Genomic DNA, 21,499 nt, shown 5'->3' on the forward strand with positions numbered 1-21,499 from the left:
ACGAAATTTAATCTAAAAATTTAACCATCTAATCACTTATTTTACTAATTGCATCCTAGTATAATTTAAGTGTAAAAATAAACAGACGATCGGCCGTTAACAGCGTTTTTAATATCAGTGATTGCGAAAAATTTTGTGTTAATTTTGTGTCAGTTACAAAAGCGTATACGAACGAGATACATCTCCCTACCTGAATACAAAAAAAATAAGGGTCCCTGCTCGCCAGTCAAAATTCGGTCCCACAGAAGCAATAAATCTTCCACATAATTGCTTTCAGACAAAAATTTTTAACGAACTTTACTTAATAGAATAATAGCAAACAGAAACGGTGTTTCCCAACTGTCTAATAGTTCTTTTTCATATTTAATTTATATTAAAGTAATTCGTGTAATTTTATATTCTTTACTAAATTTATTATTAAAATATTAAATTGCAAACCGCACTCACATATATAAATCCGTTGTCTCCAAAGAGGCGTCTCACGATAAAGATCTGTAAAAAAGTAGTATAACAATTGCTAATCTATTATTATCATAACTAACTACTTTCACTTACAAAGTAACCCTGTTAAATGGCATGTAATAACTCATAAGTGATCCAAGTGATACCTAGGATGACTATCTGTCAAAGCTGACCACAGAGAAGAGTCTATGGCGGTAAGAACTCACTCCTTGAATGGAAATCTCTCTCAAGTACCGCCTTTTTCTCAACACATCTTGGATAAATGCGAGAAAAATAATATCCAAACCTCCAACAAGGTAAGAGTGACGATGGATGATAGCTTAGCTAATAGAAACCTGTATTTAGCCACGTACAATGTAAGAACGTTATCGAGTGAAGGAAGTGTGCTTGCATTAGAGAATGAATTAGAAAATATCAAATGGGATATAATAGGACTTAGTGAAGTAAGACGAAAACAGCAAAACCAAATAATCCTAAAAAGTGGTAACTGTCTCTACTGGAGAGGGCTACCAAATGGTAGAATAGGAGGAGTAGGGTTTCTTATCAATAAGAGAATAGAAAGAAATATTATAGAAATAAGCGACATATCGGAACGTATATGCTATATAGTATTAAGAATCTCGAGCAGGTACACTTGTCAAATCTTCCAAGTGTACGCCCCCACATCTAGCCACCCAGACGAGGAAATAGACTTCTACGAAAAAATACAGGACGCATACGATAATAGCCGTCACCACTTTAAAATAATCATGGGCGACTTTAACGCAAAAATAGGACAAAAGGCAAATACTGAAAGAGCAGTAGGCAATTTTGGTACCGGCCAAAGAAACGACAGAGGCGATCGCCTCATAGAATTCGCAGAACACAACAGGCTCTTTATCACTAATTCATTTTTCAGGAAAAACACCAACAATAAGTGGACTTGGGAGAGTCCTAAAGGAGACAGAAACGAGATCGATTTCATCCTAACAAATGCCCTGCACTCCGTTAAAGACGTTAGTGTTTTAAGTAAAGTAGATATAGGTAGCGATCACAGATTAGTCCGTGCCAAGATGGCCATTAATATAAATTGCGAACGTAGGAAATTAATAAAAGGATGCAGTAACTCTCCAGATTTCGCTCAACTAAGGTCTAGGAAAAAGGAATTCGAACTCGAACTTGGAAATCGATACGGGAAATTAAACCCAGAAGCAGACATCGAGAAATTGAACACTGTAATTAGTTCGGTTCTAACCTCAACAGGTAAGAAATTAGGTGGATTCAGGAAACAGATTAAATTAAGCAAAATTTCAGCGGAAACAAAAAACCTAATTAAGCATAAAAGGAATTTAGATAGGGATAATAATAAGCAAGAATACAATCTAGTAAATAAGGAAATTAAAAAGAGAATAGTCAGGGATGTCAGGGATTTTAACAGCAAGCTAATAGAAAATACCATTAAGAATAACCGTAGCCTGAAAAAGTGCAAACAGGATCTTTTCTTAGGCAAAAACCAAATGATCGCAATCAGATCAGAGAGCGGAGTAATAATTAGGAATAGAGAAGAAATCATAGACAGAGTTTACACGTTCTATGCAAAACTATACGAGAACGACAACGGCCAATTCCCCGCTCTGGAATCGACACACGGCCAAAGGGTTCCTGCAGTATTGCCTAGCGAAGTAGAGGCCGCGCTAAAAACTGCAAAGAACGGTAAAACCCCAGGGGAAGATAATATTCCCATTGACTTACTAAAATGTGGCGGCCCCCCCCTAATTAATATCTTAGCTAGGCTTTTCAGCAAATGCATCCAGAACCAAGTTATACCAGAAGGATGGAATAACGCAACTATCATTTTAATACACAAAAAAGGCGACAAAAGCGATATCAAGAACTACCGACCCATTAGTCTACTTTCAGCGGTCTACAAGCTCTTCACGAAGGTTATTACAGAAAGGCTGAAGAATATCCTCGACGAGAACCAACCTATAGAGCAGGCAGGGTTTAGGGCAAATTTCAGCACAATGGACCACCTCCAAGTAGTTGGCGAACTAATCGAGCGCGCCAACGAATATCAACGGCCATTGTGCCTAGGTTTCGTCGATTATGAGAAAGCCTTCGATACAGTTAGTCATAATGCAGTACTTAACGCTCTAAAAACACAGGGAGTGCCGGAACCCTATGTGGGACTGTTAGCTGCAATATATAAGAATGCCACAGCTTCGGTTAAAATTTTTTCAGGTACAGATAGATTTAGCATAGGAAAAGGAGTAAGACAAGGAGATACAATCTCGCCCAAGTTATTCAATGCGGTGCTTGAGGGAGTTTTCAGGAAATTGGATTGGGATACAGCCGGAGTAAGCATCAATGGTCGCTTTTTGAGTCACCTTCGGTTCGCAGACGATATAGTTTTAGTAGCTCGTGATTCAGCTGACCTACTTATCAGACTAACACAGCTGGACAGGGAAAGTAGAAAAGTAGGATTAAAAATTAACGTAGATAAGACTAAACTAATGTTCAATAGTTATTGCATGCCTGATAGCATCCCCTTAGATGATAAACCAGTAGAAGTAGTAAATAATTATTTATATTTAGGTCAAATAATTGACATGTCTGGTAGTAAAAATGAAGAGATAAAGAGACGTATGAAATTAGGGTGGAGTGCATTTGGACGGATGAATGCTGTTTTTAAATCAAAAATGCCACTCTGCCTGAAGAAAAGGATCTTTGATCAATGCGTTTTGCCAGTGATGACGTATGGATGTGAAACTTGGACACTGAACGCCAAGATGCAAAATAAAATCCAATGCACTCAAAGAAGTATGGAACGCTGTATGCTTGGCATAACGAGGAAAGACAGGAAGCGGAACACGTGGGTGAGAAATATGACAAGGGTAGTGGACATAGTGGATAGAGTGAAGAGATTGAAATGGCAATGGGCGGGTCACGTAGCTAGGAGGATGGACGAAAGGTGGACAAAAGAAGTGCTTGAATGGTACCCGAGAGAAGGCAAAAGAGTAAAAGGAAGACCGCAAGGAAGATGGGTGAACGAAATTAGGAAAATGTGCGGAATGAGATGGATGAGTGTTGCGCAAAACAGAGACGAGTGGAAGCGTGTTGGAGAGGCCTTCATCCAGCAGTGGATGGCGAATGGCTGTAAATGATGATGATGATGATTTAATACCTTTAATATATGAGACATGCTGTGATCATTTATAGATTTTTAAGCTATTAAAAAACATAAAATATGTTTAAAAACGATAAACGTCAATCAAAATTACTTTATTTTTTTATTATTTGATTTTCATCTCGTAAAATGAGTATTTCATTATGTAAAACATTTTCGTGTATGTGTTTTGTATTGTATACATATGTATTTATATACAAACTCGACGAAGAAATACACCGGAAAAATTTCAAGTTGCCGGAATAAGATAGATCCATTCTATATGGATATGTAGATACATTCGTATGTTCCGTAATATGTACGTGGCGTATCCTTAACAGCAGCAACCGATTTATTCATATTATACAGCAGTACATGTCACCGAAACGTATCAAGCAAAATCGGTTTTCTCTGACGGGACGTCATAGTGCACCTGTGCGCATGCGCATATGAATATTTTCGAAAACACCATGTTGTGACACTATTGATTCGACGATACAACGCAAGTAATATTGCGCCGTATCGTCGCCCTTTGTACTGTATATGTAAGCTGATTTTGCTTTGCAGTCGTCCAAAACAAGTATGAAGTGCCAAAACGGGCGGCGCCGTATAGTACGAATAGAAGTAGTCTTTTCCGTACAGTGCTGGATAGTATAAATATACCTTAACACAGAGCCAAACCATGGTAAAGTCATCTCATTCTTAACAATCCATTTATCACGGTTGGCAGCATTAAAATAATCATCCAATACTGTGTGATACACAAATATGCAAATTTATTCACACGTTTCGTTACATATAGCATTTTTTTTTTGCTACATACACACACATTCATGTACAACAATTCGGCCACACCATTTCGTACCTATGTAAGGTCATCAACTCCTTGTGAATTGTTTTATATCTAAAATAATGATAATAATAATAATAATAGCGATTATAATAAAGCGATTAGGCATCGAAGCGTGAAATTATGAACTCGCTCAGACACGGTTTTCGACTGGCGAGCTTATACTTCTACCACCTGCCTAAAAATCATTGAGATTGTCGTACAACTCCGCCAAGTGCTTTTTGGCGTCATCATCATCATCATGATCAACGCGCAAGGTTTTCACACGTGCGTTAGTCTAACTTATTTCAATCCTGGTGGAACTAAACTTGAGAACGGCAGTGGATTCTGAGAATTTTTTATTGTATCGAGCTTTTCTCATTTCTGGAGGCTGTTGGTGTAGGTCAATGTCGAGCGATGATACCGAGTACGGCAAGTGTGAGCGGGCGAAGAACACGCAACGCACTGTGTTTTTAATTGCGCAACCGATCACGCAACTCTTGGGACGCGGCGGAAGTGCTATCCGTTTTCCCGGTGTAATAACCGCAATCATTATCGTCTTGTGCAGAAGCTTCCCCGAGCACACGCACGTTCACATTCCCATATCGGCGATGTGTGAACGAAACGAATCATGCGTGGATTCTGCAATTTACACCTGTGTGATGTTCGATGGATGTTCGTCGAACGCTCGACGAATGCTCGGCTGATCGACTGTGGTGTAGTGCGATTATACCATATTGATTCGTATTCCTTTCTTTAATGCTTGATTACATTTACTAGTGGTTATGTCAGCGTTTAGGGGAGGGTGCCCTATTTTATTTGCCTCTTTTGAAATGTTTTTGTGAAATGGATGTAGTCGTTTCGGTACTATCAATCTAAAATGGATTTTTTTTGTTTGACAGAAAACAGTCTTATAATGTTTTTAAACAGTAATTATTTTCGAAAACGCATTTAAAACTTATCGAAAAAATTTATTTTGCGCTGAATTGTCGTTGCGCTGAATAGCCCATGCGCTGAATAGTCCATGCGCTGAATTGTCATCCGCTGAGTTGTCGTTGCGCTGAGTTGTCTGCGCCGAAAGGTCGGCGCTAAGTTGGTTTGCGCTGATTTGTCGTGCCACCATATTTTTTATTTATTTTTTATTGTTTTTATTACATTTTATACCAGGTAAAACGCCCAATGCGCCTTCCTGGTCAATTACAAACAATACAGCATTTTTAATATACAAGTCGCTGAATTACGAGACATTGAAAACTCGCAAATTAACGATACATCTATGAATTGTACATACATTTTATTACACATTAATCATACTCAAATACATAGTAGGTAGGAAGGATTTAGCCAATTTTTAATCGGGAACCGTTTCAAAAATTAAATCAGAGAAAATTGGCAAACTCTGATAGGAAACGATCGACCTGAAGTCACAAATATCTAGATCTGACCAGAAGCACTACAGACTATTTTCAATCGAGGTCAGCTCATGGGATCGAACCCGGCGCCTCTCGGTGTTAGGCAGAAAATTGACGTACATAAAACTGCCCAAATATTGCTCAGAATATGCTTTTTTTACGAGATTTTTATATTATCAAATCTAAAATGACGTTACGGACTCGTATTTCAGTATTAACATGCGAAGTTCTAATGTCTAGTCGACAATAATAAAAATCTTGCAAAAAAAGCATTTGAGCAATATTTGGTACAATATTTTAGACCAATTTATCATATCTTCTTATATGACGATTCTTCTTTAATGTCAAATTAAAGCTTTATAAAAATTAGGAATTAATATTTTTGCGTGATACTTGTAGTTCGCGTGCTTTAAGTTCGTGTAATGTTTTAGTACTTGTATAGTACTATTTTAATAAGTTGTATTATCTGTCTTTACATACATGTAAATTTTTAATATTATGTGTTTTTTTTTCAAATAAACAATATTGAACATAGAACATAGAATAAGTACTATCCAATCAAATTAAAAATAATTTTCCATGTTCGATTTAATCGCTATGAATTTCCGTTACCTTGATTGATACCGATCGTATCAATACCATGTAGTTTCCAGTACATAAATAGCCCTTTAAACATTTTTCAATTTAATTTTTACATTTTGCATATGCAAATATAATGCGTGTTGGCTGCATTTTTATGATAATAGATATGTTTCTAATAAATTATCCACCTTGTATCGGAACATTCGGTATTGGCCCAAATGCATAATAGATTGAACCAGTGGGAGTACGCAAATTTCGAAGGCTTTATATACATATATGTATGTACATATACACGTTCACTGTAATTAATCATTGCGTAGAGATATATTAAGAAGATGTGACTCAGCACGGAAGACGAAGAAGACATTCACAAGTAATCAATATATGTATATCTTAATTCCGGCCCTTACGATTGACAAGACATATCGCTATTATGTAGAAGTCAGCTATCATTCGATGACATGTCGCTATTTTACGACCTCACTTTCGAATCCGATCTATTATGTCGATGCAATGCTTTAATGATGCACACTTTACGGTATTGATGATGATGATGCTGCTGATTATAATCGTATTTGACGATGGCGGATATGATCTTTCTTCCGAGTGAAAAACTTGTTAATCTAAACGCTTTCGTACGTACTTAATGGATATCCAGGATGTTCGGGCTCATTTTAAGAGGTGAAAATTCGACCAAATTATTCGCTATATTCACTTCCGGTCCATGTTTTGTTACAATATATACATATGTACATATTTTGTATTGCACAATTCGATTGTGCTATAGTGAATTTTTGTCATGTTTGTACCTATGTATATATAAACTATGATCCGTTTTTGTTCGATCGCTTCCGTTGAATTTTTTTGATTGTTGGTAATTATTACATATATTTTCGATTGGACATATTCGTTGTTGTTATTGTCTGTTTATGATTTATATTTATATAGCCAGCAGCATAGCTCGGACGTTAAGCTTCTGCTTACCGTCAAGAAGGTGCCGGGTTCTATCCCTGAATGAAAATTAATTTTTCAGAGTATGCTGTTGGTCAGACCTGGATTTGTGACTCCAGGTTGATCGTTTCCTATCAGGGTTTGCCAATTTTCTCTGATTTCATTGTTGAAACGGTTCCCGGAAAAAAAATTGGCTAAAAAATCCTTCCTACCTACTATGTCACCACTATTTGAAATTTGATGGATGTACAATAAAAATTGATGTACAATTCATAGATGTCTCGTTAATTTGCGAGTTTTTTCAGTGTCTCGCAATTCAACGACTTATAATAAAAAAATGCTGCATTTGTATTTGTAATTGGCCAGGAAGGCGCATTGGGATTTTCCTGTAAGGCCTTCCTGGTATATATGTAAAATAAAAATAAAAAAAATATGTGCACATATGTTAGTTTGATTTATTTCATTGCGTGTGTGTGTGTGTGTGTGTGTGCGTTCGATTTGGTACTCGGACTAAACCGTGTCGAAAAGCTTTAAAAATTGATCCAAGGCTACCGGTTCATTAGACAAGCGTTTTTATTTTGGATTCGTTTCGATTTGATTTTGAAAGAAGTGTTGAGGTCGTGGTTGGGTCTTTTTTCAGTGTTTGTAGGCATTTGGTTTCTTTTTTAAGGTAAAATAATTAGTGTTGAGTATCTATTTCAAGAATAGGACGGAAAAATAATGTCCCAATTTGCGTTTTATTTCCGTATGACAGCTAATCAATATACATACGTATATACACATACTATATAATGATAGGAAAAAGGCCAATATCTAACTTTAGTACTTAAATTGAATACTATTTATAAAAAATCAATTTTACACAAATTATATTGTAGGTACATATGTATATGCTACAGTCCAAATTGTTCACTCTGGTCCGTTCATTAACATACTAGTTTGTTCATACACGAACTATTGGTTTTAGTGTTGACGGTCAAAAGCGCACAAGAAAAGTGTCGCATGAAACTTTTCAAAATGATGTCAGAACGCCAAGTATTTTAAAAGGAAATCCTATGGAAACCACATTACAACATTGCTATAATTCCTAACAACATTGCTAATTTTAAAAATACTGCAATATTCCAATTTGAAAAAAAATTTCATTATCAGTATGAGAAAGATATTTTCTGTTTGTGCCTTCGTATTTTTTTAAAAATCAACCGTTAAATTAGCACGCTGGACTTTTTTCGTGGGTGTAAACACGAGGCGATTTTATAGATGTTTGGTGGCTCCTAGCTCATATAAAAATAACTAATCAAAAAAATAAAAAGATAGAAACATGCCTATGGTGGATATATCCATAGCATATTAAACAATAATTTCTCTAGTGCCATAATTGAGGAAGGGAGAAGTGTAATACGTTTGTATGGACAATGCGCTGGTGTCCAGCCCTCTTTAAGTGTTAAACGACAAATATGAAATACCTCAATCAAAGACCCGAATGCACCAAAAATATTTCACTGATTGACTTCAACTATACTGATCTACATATACACATATACTGGACCAACATTCGTGTACATCTTCACACGTCCGAACAGCGTTCACCCAGCAGTCGGTCGATCATTATCACCACACATACTAAATATCCGCCACTCATTGTGTGTGTGTGAATTTTGAACAACCACTTCCTGAATACTACGACCCATCACCATCAACCAGCCAGTTGTCGGTAAAAAGTCATGCATTATGCAAACGCTAGTTAACAGCTATCCCCGAAAATGACCGTCGAAATTCACGTATGTCGTGTGCTCGCTCCTAAAATCGACACGATTCATTTTTTTTTAAATATGGCAGCGATAGGATCTTTTGGACACACACGCTAATATCCACTTCAACGTTCGATACTTTGCATTAATAATAAGCTTTACCGATTTGATTTTTATGTGCCTGTACTTCAATTCAGTTAACTTAGCATTGGGAAGAATGATACGCAATACTCGAGGTGTTCCGATGAATTTTTATTTGGTTTTAAAAGCTTTTTATTGTTCACATATTACATATGTTCACAATACATGTTAAGTATATTTTTATTTTACACATATATATGTATGTATGTATAAACCAAGAAGGCCGAGCAGGTAAACCCAATGCGCCTTCCTGGCCAGTAACATTGTACGTTTGAAACAAGTGTTATTATTATTGTAAAGTGGGAACATGGGAGAGAGTATTCACTGTCTAAGTGCATTTGTGGGTGAACAATAGAAACCCCGGATTAGTCTAATGGGACTCAGTAAGTGCCCGAAAAAAGTATACGCTGGGGTTCTCGCAGAACGGGGTGAGTGCGGGTAGATCTACGTGCCTAGACAATAGACACGTCAACGGATCGGGGATGCTTTGATGGGCAACTTGTCCTTTATAAGGAGGTACACACGGCAGATTAGATTATTCTGGAGTGAGTAGTGGTTACCTGAATCGTTGAATAGATGCTGTGAAGCGACTTTGGCCTTTCATTCGGATCCTGAACCCACCCCTACGCAACTGTATATGGTTAAATTTGTAAATTTGCAGCATTTTATACGAATCAGAAAAATTCGAGATTGATGAAAGTTCTAGATTTGCGAGAAAATGGATAGGGTTGCCAATTTTTTGGAACCGTTTCAATGAAAATCTGATAAATTGGCAAACTCTGATAGGAAACTATCGACCTGGAGTCACAAATCCAAGGTTGGGCCAGCAGAAACCAGTGGGATTTGAACCCGTGACTAATTTGTTCAAACAATTATATGCTTACCACTAGTATGCTGCTGGTTATATAAGAGCCGTTATATTTGAAAGTGGCTGAAGTCCAATTTTCAGTTCCAAAAACACTATTTCTCTTTGACTTAATTCACAAATTGTTATATGATATGTCTAGCATCTCGGAAAAGCAGAATAAACGAATCACAGGTCACCAGTATTTTAAAACGCACAATATTTAATGTCTTGCGGGATATTTCTCGAAATAAAGAAAAGTGGACGTACGCCACTTTCAAATATCACGGCATGTTGAAAGCTACTTATTCAGTCATTTTAATGTTTAAGTTTTGAGTTTGTTAGTAATATCTGCAACTAACTGAATGCCACATATTTTTTTAACTGTAATATTTTCAGGTTAGTATAACTGAGCTAATAGGAATTATACATTTCTTTAAATAGTACAGTTTGCTTACTGAAATAAAGTATGTTAGCTTCTCAAAGTATTTGCACGATGGTCTTATTATAAGCCAGGTGCTGTCGTCCGTGAGAATTTGTTATGTTGTTGTTGTTTTTCAGCATCATTGCGCGATCTGAGGTTGCGTGATTGCAATTGTGAGCATTTTTCCTATTTGTGCCATAATAATTTGATAATGCTATAATGTAACAGTGGAAAATGGACGTAACAATATAATAAACGTATGTGTGGTAAAATGTATGTACATGTGTGTCGCTCGACAATCGGATGATATTGTAAACGTGTGTTGTTTATTGTTATGCCGGCTCTCGGAGGGCTTTAAGTGGCTTCGCCCCCCTCAATTGTGTTGTTCGTGTAATTATTTGCATTCTATGTAATGTGGTTGATTGCTATTGTATGTGCGAGCTTTTAAATGCAGCATGTTAAATTGATACATTTCGTTTTAATATCAATTTTGAAATGATGCCGATGATCGCATTTTAACCGCGCAAATTAATTACAAGTAAAGGGGTGTGTGAACAAAACAATTTTTTTTACAAAATCATATATCAAAAAAAAATTTTTTTGACGTAGATGTATATTAATCCACGAAATAAGCAAAATAATTCATATCAATTCCATGTAGTCGGCAAATATTTTACCACTTTCACGAATTAAGCATTTTTTTGCCATTTTCACGAATACATATGTATTTGTGTTAATGTGCACACATACATTTTTTTCATCATATGAATAGCCAGCAGCATAAATCAATGGTTAGCATGTAATGCTTTAAAACTGAGTGGTCACGGGTTCAACTTTGCCTTGTGCTGCTGTATAGACCTTGGATTTCTGACTCCAAGTCGATTGTTTCCCATAGAAGTTTGCCGATTTATCTGATTATCATTGAAACGGTTCCATCGAATTGGCAACCTTGTTCTGTTTCTCGCAAATTTTCAGCATCTTGATTTCGCTGATTTATAAAAACGCTACAAAAATTCAAAATATTGACAAATTTATCCATAGATTTCTGTAATCTCTATAAATTGTTTATTATTGGCCAGGAAGGTGCATTTGAGTATAAAAAAAATAGCATTAGATGGTTACAGTTATAAATTTTTATCACAGTTTTAATGAAACAAAAAACTAATGAAAATGGTCCAAATTGACGTACGAATTCTAATCAGAAGTAACCATCTGCAAATACAGTAACGAAATGCATAATATATAATACAATCGCAATGGGGGAAATGAAAATCCCATGAACTCGCAACTACGTTGGGTCAACTGTTCTGTTACCGCTACTTGTTGACTGATATTTAATTTGGCATAACTAACACCTTCCATCTGTAATCTCAATTTTATTGTTATTGTTTCAGTACCGAAAGTGGTCGAGGGCGAGTTGACGATAGAGAATGGCGAATTCACCGACGATCTACTCGACCCCAACTCTCAGGCGTACAGGAAGCTGGCCGCAGAGATGGAGCAGCAGCTCAAGGACGCCATCTTCGACTATCAGACCCTCAACTATGGAGCCAACGATATCGTATTGAAAGTCCTCGAATTCAGGTAATTAAATTCAAATCGTTCATACATATTGTAATGAAATTACAAACTTTCAGCTAATGTTTTTGTTCAATGTGGTTTCTGAAAGGGGGATACTTATTGGAATGTCTTATTTTCCTTTTTTGAACGTAACTGACAATCTTCAATGGAGAGAGATAGGTTATAGTGTATCGAGACTACATACATACAAATTATTGCCTATTGAGGCAGCTCTTGCTCTGTTCTTCAGAACTTCTTGGAAATCCTCACTCAAATATTTTAATTAGAATGTCTTATTTTCCTTTTCCAACCTTACCTGACAATCTTCAATGGATAGGAATAGATTTCAATGTTTTGAAACTACATAGTTATGTCTATGAGGCAGTTCTTACTCTGTACTCCAGAACTCGTTCATCATACTCACTCAAATATTTTAATTAGAATGTCTTATTTTCCTTTCCCAAACTTATCTGACAATCTTCAATTGATAGGGATAGATTTCAGTGTATTGAAACTAGTATTGCCTATTGAGACAGCTCTTGTTCTGTACCTACTCCAGAACTCCTTCACCACACTTATGTATTTAAATTGATCACTTTAATTACACTTCACTTTGCCATCCCGTTATCCTCCTCAGATGTGATTCTAACACTTACCTTTACTGATATATGTACATAGATATGATTTATAACTTTTCATTGCTATGAATATTTAGCATTCTATTTGTCGATTTGTTCACCATTATTGAAATATCAGGTGTTAATTTCTACAAAATCTTACCAATGTTTGTGGACCAAAGTCTTCTGACCATATAATGAGTGTTTGTTTACACCGAATATCAAAATTTGAATAAAAAATCCTTTCATGAAAATTTAGTTTACAACTTGGCAGTATGCAACATTGATAACAATATACTGTTTCATACTCTTATTATACTTGTAAATTTGCTTCTTATACATACAAAAAATGTATACAAACTGTTGTCAGAATTGAATTCGCATTTACTAGATATTTTTTGAAGAACTTGGTCCATTTTTGAGTCCAAAATTCTTCACTTCCAAAAAGTGTTACTCAAGTATACACTGAATATGTAGTTGTATCATTTGATTGAACTACCTAGGTGTTGTGAAATCGTCAGAATATTCCATTGCTACACCATCGTCATCAAATTAGCATACAAGGAAAAAGTTAGCCTAATGCGCCCGTACAAATTCGCTTTCGTTGTGATGATGCTCGTCTCACGATTCATTCCAGTTTCGGGTCCATTGAAATTTTGAACCACCGATGAGAGATCTTCTTCGTATTATTATTATTATTATTATTATTATCATCATCATCGCCTTCGTGCTTCTGGTGAATTTGCCTATGAAGTAACTGACTGGTAACAAGTGCTCGGTACAAAACGAATCAACAACGACTTGGGGCGAAATACTCAGCTTGATTTCTCTCCGTGTGACAACAAACCGGTTGCATAACCGACATCTTGCGAAGATAATATTATTAATCAGTCACGAAACCGACCGTCTATGTTTGCGCAGCTCATTCTCAAAGCTCGAGGTCCTCACCAAATTTATAATAATAACAAAAATATCGGGTGTATTGTATGCAATCCGCCAATGGCGAAATCGGTAGATCGGTGGCAAAAATCGCACTGCAACGAAATCGCAAACGTGTCAAATTGGCTCACAGATTCGATTGCTAAAATTAAAAATTTTGTATATGTACATCGCTCAATTGTCTTTTATCTGAAAGTTTTAAAGAAATAACTTTTCGATTTGATCAGACTAAATTGTTGATGATTCATTATATCATACATATACACACGTAATACTTTTTTGCATGTTTTGATAGCTCTTGAGGATTGACCTCCGCCAAATATTTAGTCTAGTCACCGAAACATTAGCATTTCCTTAACTTCAGTAGATGTGGGAGGTTCAACGGAGAAGAATCCATCTCAAGATACATATATATGTAAGTGCCAATAGAAAGTAGGTTCAAGTCCCGGCCAAATACGCTGCTGGCGAGATATTTATTTATTTTTATTTATTCAATTAATCATGTCTGTACACTCGTCTTACAGATCGCTCCAATGCGACGAGTGTACTATACAGATTACGAGACACACCAAATTACATATAAATTAATACTTAATATATAGTTTTACATTATATACGATATCTATGGTCAAAGATTGCAAGAATTTTATGTAATACGATCAATCCAAGCATTTATACAATACGAATTTATACGATCATCATCCACAAATTCATCTATGGAGAAAATTTTTCAGCATTTTTGATACACACCTTGAGACGCCGAATAACTCGAGATTTTCGAGAGAGACAGAGAAGGGATGTCAATTTTTGCAGGAACCGTTTCAATGAAAATCACAAAAAAAGAGGCAAACTTTGATAAAAAACGATCGACTTGGAGTCACAAACCAAGGTCAGGTCAACAGCAACCAGTGGGACTCAAACCCGTGACCACTCTGCATTATTAGCTAAAAAAAAACACATATCGACTGTCTCTTTCTAGAATTTTCCAATTTGTCTAGCTTCTATCGGCATCCTTCCCCTTAGTTTCTCGCAAATTCAAGTTTCTAGCATCTCAAATTTATTGATTCTTATAATGTATTTGTCAAATTTTTGTTGTATATCAAAAATTTGTTGACTGTACCATAGATGTCTCCATTGTATTGTACAATATACATATATAATTGTACTGTAATGTTTGAAATTTTAATAATAATTATAATAATTGTTAATATACAAATATGTATGTAAAATCTAACCATACCTTGGGGTAATTCCTATCATGGCACCTATGATAGAAATGTACATATATAATTAAAATATGTTATGCTTTACACGTAACGATTTAAATAAAAGTAGGTTAAAAGGGTTGATGTCCTCATTTGAAAGTATTTGAGAAATTTATATAACCTTGGTTTATACCATTCCAAATTATAACATAACCTTACTTATCAGCATTAGTGAAATTTAGATTCAATTAAATTATTAGAAACGCATTTGCTATTTATTGCGCAATTTAAAATGATTATATATTATATAGTTTTGAAATTTATAATAAAATTTAATTGAACGATTAATCGTCATTATTTTAAGCTCGTACTTCGAACGGTATTTCAGTAGATATTTCGCAAAATATTAAACACATATACGATTTCAATGTTAAATTCATTCCATTAAAAATCATCACATCCGAATGAACACATCGTAATATTTATTTGTGTTTGGGAAGCTTTTGATTTTTTTCACCTGCTGGAATAATTTAATTTCAACGAGCCTATCAATTAACAGAGCCCATATAACAGGTTATTTTTTGAAGTAGCGAAATCAAGATTCGACTCAGAGGACCCCCCTTATTGCTTTGATGGGTGTTTTAAAACCGACTGCCGCTTTTAGATTATCTTAATTATTTTTTTGTACTAGGGGAGATTTGCTCTCGTTTGAGAGGTCTCTAAAACTGCCCGAACATTTTGCTTACTTTTTTTTGTATCGTGATACAGGCTTTTTCTTTTACGAAGTGTCGATGCACTCGGCGAAAGTCGCCAGTGCAACTTGGTCATACAAGATGAAAGATATTTCTACTTTTATTGCTTATATATTAATTGTTTTATGGGAGTGTAATTGTAAAAGCTAACTAAATCACCTTCGAAAGTGTATTGCATAATTTATTGTCGCTATGGCAGGTGGGCTAACGTTTAAGGATCTATTCGTAATTGCTCTAAGAAGTAAATATGTAAGCTGTTGAAACTTGCTCACTTTTACTCGGTTGTATTAATCCAAGTCTAGTTTCTTATCAACTCTTGCAAAAAAAAGTTGTCAACTCTTGGCTAACAGTTACTTTCCATTTTTTTTTACAACGAACACTTTTGCTTTCCTTCGTATGTAAAGCATGCATATATTGTTTTTCTTTCAAATATTAATTGAAGCTTATTCTCTTTTCAGACCTGGTTCAATCATCGTCAAGTATAGAATAGGATGGGAACAAAAGTCTGGAATCAACAACCCTCCAGATCCAATCACTGAAGTCAACCTCAAAACCAAACTGTCACGTTTCCTTCAACTGAACTCTGGATACATTTTGGACCACAAAGTCGACATTGACACAGTCAAGGGTTCTAAAATTATAGATATGTGCCAGTTCAATAAAAATGGCTGTGATCACGATTGTATCTTCGATAAAGTCAACATGGAGTTCTTGTGCACTTGTCCGGAAGATATGGTGTTAGACAAGGTCGACGGAAAGATGTGTATTTTCCGTGATGACTTTTCTCACTTCGATCATCACGATCACGACCACCACGAACATGGACACCATGATGATATGTATACGACGATGCATCCTAGAGATGACGAGCCCAAAGCTGAACCGGAGCCCACGGTCGAACCAAAAGCCGAACCCACGTCAGAACCGTCTCCGGAACCCAAGTCAGAACCAGAACCGGAACCGACTTCTGAACCTAAATCGGAACCCGAACCTGAACCGAAATCTGAGCCTACTTCAGAACCGTCTTCGGAGCCTACTCCTGAACCGAAAGCTGAACCAACATCGGAACCTACTCCGGAACCCAAGTCAGAGCCTGAGCCAAGCACGGAGCCTAGCGCTGAGCCGAAATCAGAACCAACTTCTGAACCGAGCGCAGAACCTAAATCGGAACCGACTTCAGAACCAAGCGCAGAGCCTAAATCGGAGCCAACTTCAGAACCAACTTCAGAACATACTTCAGAACCAACTTCGGAACCAAGTGCAGAACCCAAATCGGAACCAACTTCTGAACCTAGTGCAGAGCCAACATCTGAGCCCAGTGCAGAACCAAAGTCAGAGCCAACTTCTGAACCTAGTGCAGAGCCCAAATCAGAACCGACTTCTGAACCTAATGCAGAGCCTAAATCTGAACCAACTTCTGAACCCAGTGTAGAGCCAAAATCTGAGCCAACTGCAGAGCCAAAATCAGAACCCGAACCTACTGTTCAACCGTCAGCTGAGCCTACAACTACTACTGAAACTTCTCACAGTATCAAAATCATACCGGGTTCTGGGATGGGATCTGAAACTACAATAGAGCCTGCTTCTGAGCCATCAGCTGAACCTACATCTGAACCATCAGCTGAGCCTACAGCAGAACCTTCTGCTGAACCATCAGCTGAGCCTTCTGCTGAACCTTCAGCAAAACCTTCTGCTGAACCATCAGCTGAACCATCAGCTGAACCATCAGCTGAACCATCAGCTGAGCCTTCTACTGAACCATCGACAGAACATATTACAACACAAGCTACAAACTCAGAAATAGTTCCTGTTACTGAACCAACTTCAGAACCATCTTCTTCCAACAAAACGAACACTTTCATTATACCTTCTATTATGATCACACCAGCTCCCGATGAAACTAAGGAGAATTCTTCAACGACAATTGACCCTAAATTCCTTACAGTTGAACCCATCACAGAAGCAGCGAAATCACCCAGAACTCTTTCAGTAGCTGAATTGATCTTCAACACAACCCAACCTTCAATTGAATCTACAAAATCTACAATGATGACAGATATTTCAATGAACGATACTACTAATAAAAAAGAGTTCACCGAAGACCAATTTGAACGTCCCACGACTCCATCAGAAGAAAATGTTAACAAAACAGAGAAGTCAACGATCGACAATGTTTTAATTGAACATATGACATCACATCCTGACTCAAATACAATGCCTGAAAAATATACAGAATCTTCAAATGTGAACGCTCAATCTGAAGTAAAAAACAATAGCACTTCCAGTTATATACACGATCATTTCTCATCTCAGGGCAGATTCTTAACTGATGATGACCCATCGGAAAACGGCTTTGGTACAGTTTTGCCGGAAGCCGAATACAATGTTGAAGAAAATACAGAAGACTTCATATTAGATGGTAAAATTGGAAATAATTTTAACAATCACAATATGACAAATACTTTAAAAAATGAAACAAATGTTATAATAGGACATGTGTTGAAGGAAAATGATACTGAAATAAATGTATTGATATCAGGACCAGCTCCGGTATGGGAATCTTCAGAATCAGATACCAAAAAGCCTGAGGTTATTACTACTTTCATTCCATCTCAAGAAAATAGAGTAATCTTTTCAACTGTTCAATCAGTGACACCTTCAACTGAAGTTGTAAACGAAACTACAACAATCAAAGAAACTATTTTTGCATTACCGGATAATACAGTATTTGCTGCTAATCCCGAAGTTGAAGAAACAACGATGACTCGAATGTCAGATGATGATAAGGAAACTGTAAATGAAGATGATGATGATGATTGGTTGGAACATCCCACAACAACAGTGTCTGATTCTGATGATGAATACTTAGAACACGATAAGACCGATTCTCCAGATATGATGACAACTACTGAAAGAACTGATAATCATATGTATGAAGTTACTGAAATGACTGAGGATAATGTTACTACCCAGAATACTATCATATTAGGCGTGTCTGTAAATTCTAGCATTTCTCAACAGACTGATAAAATGAATGAAAACAATTTGAGAGATGGTAATTTGTATGTGGTAACTACTACTCAACGATCTGTGAATGATACTACGGTTAAAAGTGTGATTGAATTGACTGAAAATGCAACTATGACTAATAATGTTATTGAACTGACTGAAAATTCTACAATAAAATTGAAGAATGATGATAACACTATTTCAACTAGTACTACTGAACATATCAATTCAGTGACAGATATATCAGAAATGAATCCTTTCCTTCCCGAATTGGAAAGCAATGAAACTTTAGTTCACATTCTGCAACAAGGACATGATTTGGATTCCATTTTGAGCAATGAAACTGAAAATAAGATTTCAGATTCAGCTGAAATTGCCACTGAAAAGAGTGTAGCTACAAACGAACTGAGTTCAAAGAATGAGACTAAGGAAGAGTTGCATTTGGACATGATCAAAAAGAAGTCGCCTCGTTTAGACGATGATGAAAATCATCAGTCGAATCCCAACGATGAAGGAACTGAGCACAGTGAAAATATTTACACAACAATTATGCCAGAGCCTTTCACAGAAACAGAAATGTTAGTTGTGCCTTTGAACAAGAAAGATAAGAAAGAGTATGATGTGAGAGATAAATTAGAAATGTTAAATAAGACGGTTGAAGCTGGTCTTCAAAACGATCAACCGATCGAAGTTGTAGAGTCTCTCAAACACCACACTGACAATTCAGATGGAGACGATCTCACAGCTTCTTCTACGGAGATGATCATGCCTGAAAACAAAACCACCACGGAGGAGAAGATGATGAATGGTTCAAATGCTTCAAATGACACTAGTTCAAAGTCAGTAGCTCCATCCATATTAGAAATGTTAGGTATAACTGAGTTGAAGACATCACCGGTCGAGACTACGACACTGGCAACTGTGAGTACAACAGAATCAGACATGGTTACGCTTCCTCCTATCGAGGAGACTACAATGATTCCTGAAATTCTTAAAGCTGCGATGAGTAATGCAAGTGATGCTATTAGTTCGACAACTGAGAGGGTGAAAATGAATTCTGAAGAAGAAGGCATGAAGAATATGAAAGAATTAGAAGACGAAATCGATAAGGAGTCATCAAAGTCTTCAAATGAGGAATTGAATGATATTAGCGATGAATTGGATTCAGAGAACGGTTTAATCGAAGAGGAATCGCTCGGTGTGATTCCATTGTCAAAGTCTTACAAGAAGAGCGACAAGAAGAAGGATAAAGACAAGTTTAAAAAATTGGATAAATTGGGAAAGCTAGACAATAACGATATTTATAATGAGAATGCTAAGAAATCTAGCGAAACTAGCGACAGTTTAGAAACCACTACTGCCGATCATTTTTTATCCAAAGGCCCCCTAGTGAATCACAGTGATTCCAAAGAGGGGGCTAACTCTACTTTTGTAAATATTAACGATAATAATAACAATAATCACTTCATTAGCTTAGCGATTAGTCAGTATTCGAAGTGCGCTTCGGGCCAGTTCCAATGCAAGAACGGCACTTCTATCAGAGACGGCACACATTGTGTAGCTCTGTCAGATCGGTGTGATTCCAATATGGATTGTACAGATGGTTCAGACGAGGAAGGATGCGAAGAGGATGGATGTCCAGGGAACTTCCAATGCAAAAACGGACAGTGTTTGAAAAGGCATCTAGTCTGCAATGGTATTTTTGATTGCAACGATGGCAGCGATGAATTGAATTGCGGTGAGTTAAACTTATATACTACTATTATTTTGTAATGTTGTTCAATGTGGGATAGAATTTTGTTATATTAAATATCTTTTACGTTTATAGAATCATGGGAGTGCAGTTTCGATGAAATGTCTTGCGGTCCCGGGTCTCGATGCATTCCGTTGCCGTGGAAGTGTGATGGTAGGGAGCAGTGTGTTGGCGGTTTTGACGAGTTGAACTGCCCTTCGATTTGTACTGAAGATCAATTTTTATGCTCTGGATCTCGAGGGTGTGTCCCGAAGGCTTGGCGTTGTGATGGAAAAGAAGATTGCTTGGGAGGAGACGATGAAAAGCAGTGTGGTTAGTATTGACTGTTGTGTGATTCAAATTGCTATTAATTGTTTAGTTTGGAATAAAACATAATATTCATAGATAACTATGTATGTATACAAGTACTGCTCCAGTAGCCCGCTAGTTCAATTTTACCAATCTGTGATCAGATTGATGACCATTATCACTCTCAGTGATTGTACTTAGAATATAATCACAGATATAGAAAATTAAGTTATAGGTTTGATTATAAGTTTATTATTTTTATTACATATATATGTACATACAACATATGTGCCGCGACAGGAACTATCCAAGGCGATGTACATATGTGGTTAGTTTATTTTGTACAATATAATAAAGACAATCAACACATTTTTTGATACACGGAAAATTTGTGAGAAACATTATGAAGGTAGCATTTTTTTATAAGATTCAACAAATTTGAGATGCTAATAGCTCGAATTTGCCAGAAACTGAGGGAGAGGATACCGATTTCTTGGATCTGTCATAAACACAAGTAGAATGCATAGAATGGTCATTGTTAACAAAAGTATCGGCTAAAAGCGAGCCATCGAAGAGAGAGACGGAAAGTCAGAAGAGAGACAAGAGAGAGAGAGACGAAGTTTAGCAAACAATGAGTAAACAATGAACAAACTCTGCCGCGCAGAGTTTTTGTAGCAACATTTTTGGAGGCTGAGAGCGATTCTATGCATTCTACTTCTATGGTCACAACAATTAAGCTAGAAAAAACAGAAAATTCTAATAGGAGACGGTTGATCTGTGTTTTAATAACCACACGATCTCGCCACCAGTGTATTTGGTCAGGACGACCTCTCTA

General features: G+C 36.5%; 1 protein-coding gene across 1 annotated transcript in view; it reads left to right on the plus strand.

Annotated features, from left to right (window-relative positions):
• LOC143913080 (uncharacterized) overlaps nt 1-21,499 on the plus strand; it is a 92,011-nt gene that overhangs the window by 62,552 nt on the left and 7,960 nt on the right. Inside the window, exons 7-9 of the mRNA XM_077432624.1 lie at nt 11,936-12,125; nt 16,073-20,361; nt 20,452-20,688. Coding sequence (XP_077288750.1) covers nt 11,936-12,125; nt 16,073-20,361; nt 20,452-20,688 — 4,716 coding nt within the window. The remainder of the gene's footprint in view (nt 1-11,935; nt 12,126-16,072; nt 20,362-20,451; nt 20,689-21,499) is intronic.

This window comes from Arctopsyche grandis, chromosome 6, assembly GCF_051622035.1.
Source record: "Arctopsyche grandis isolate Sample6627 chromosome 6, ASM5162203v2, whole genome shotgun sequence".
Classification (NCBI taxonomy): domain Eukaryota; kingdom Metazoa; phylum Arthropoda; class Insecta; order Trichoptera; family Hydropsychidae; genus Arctopsyche; species Arctopsyche grandis.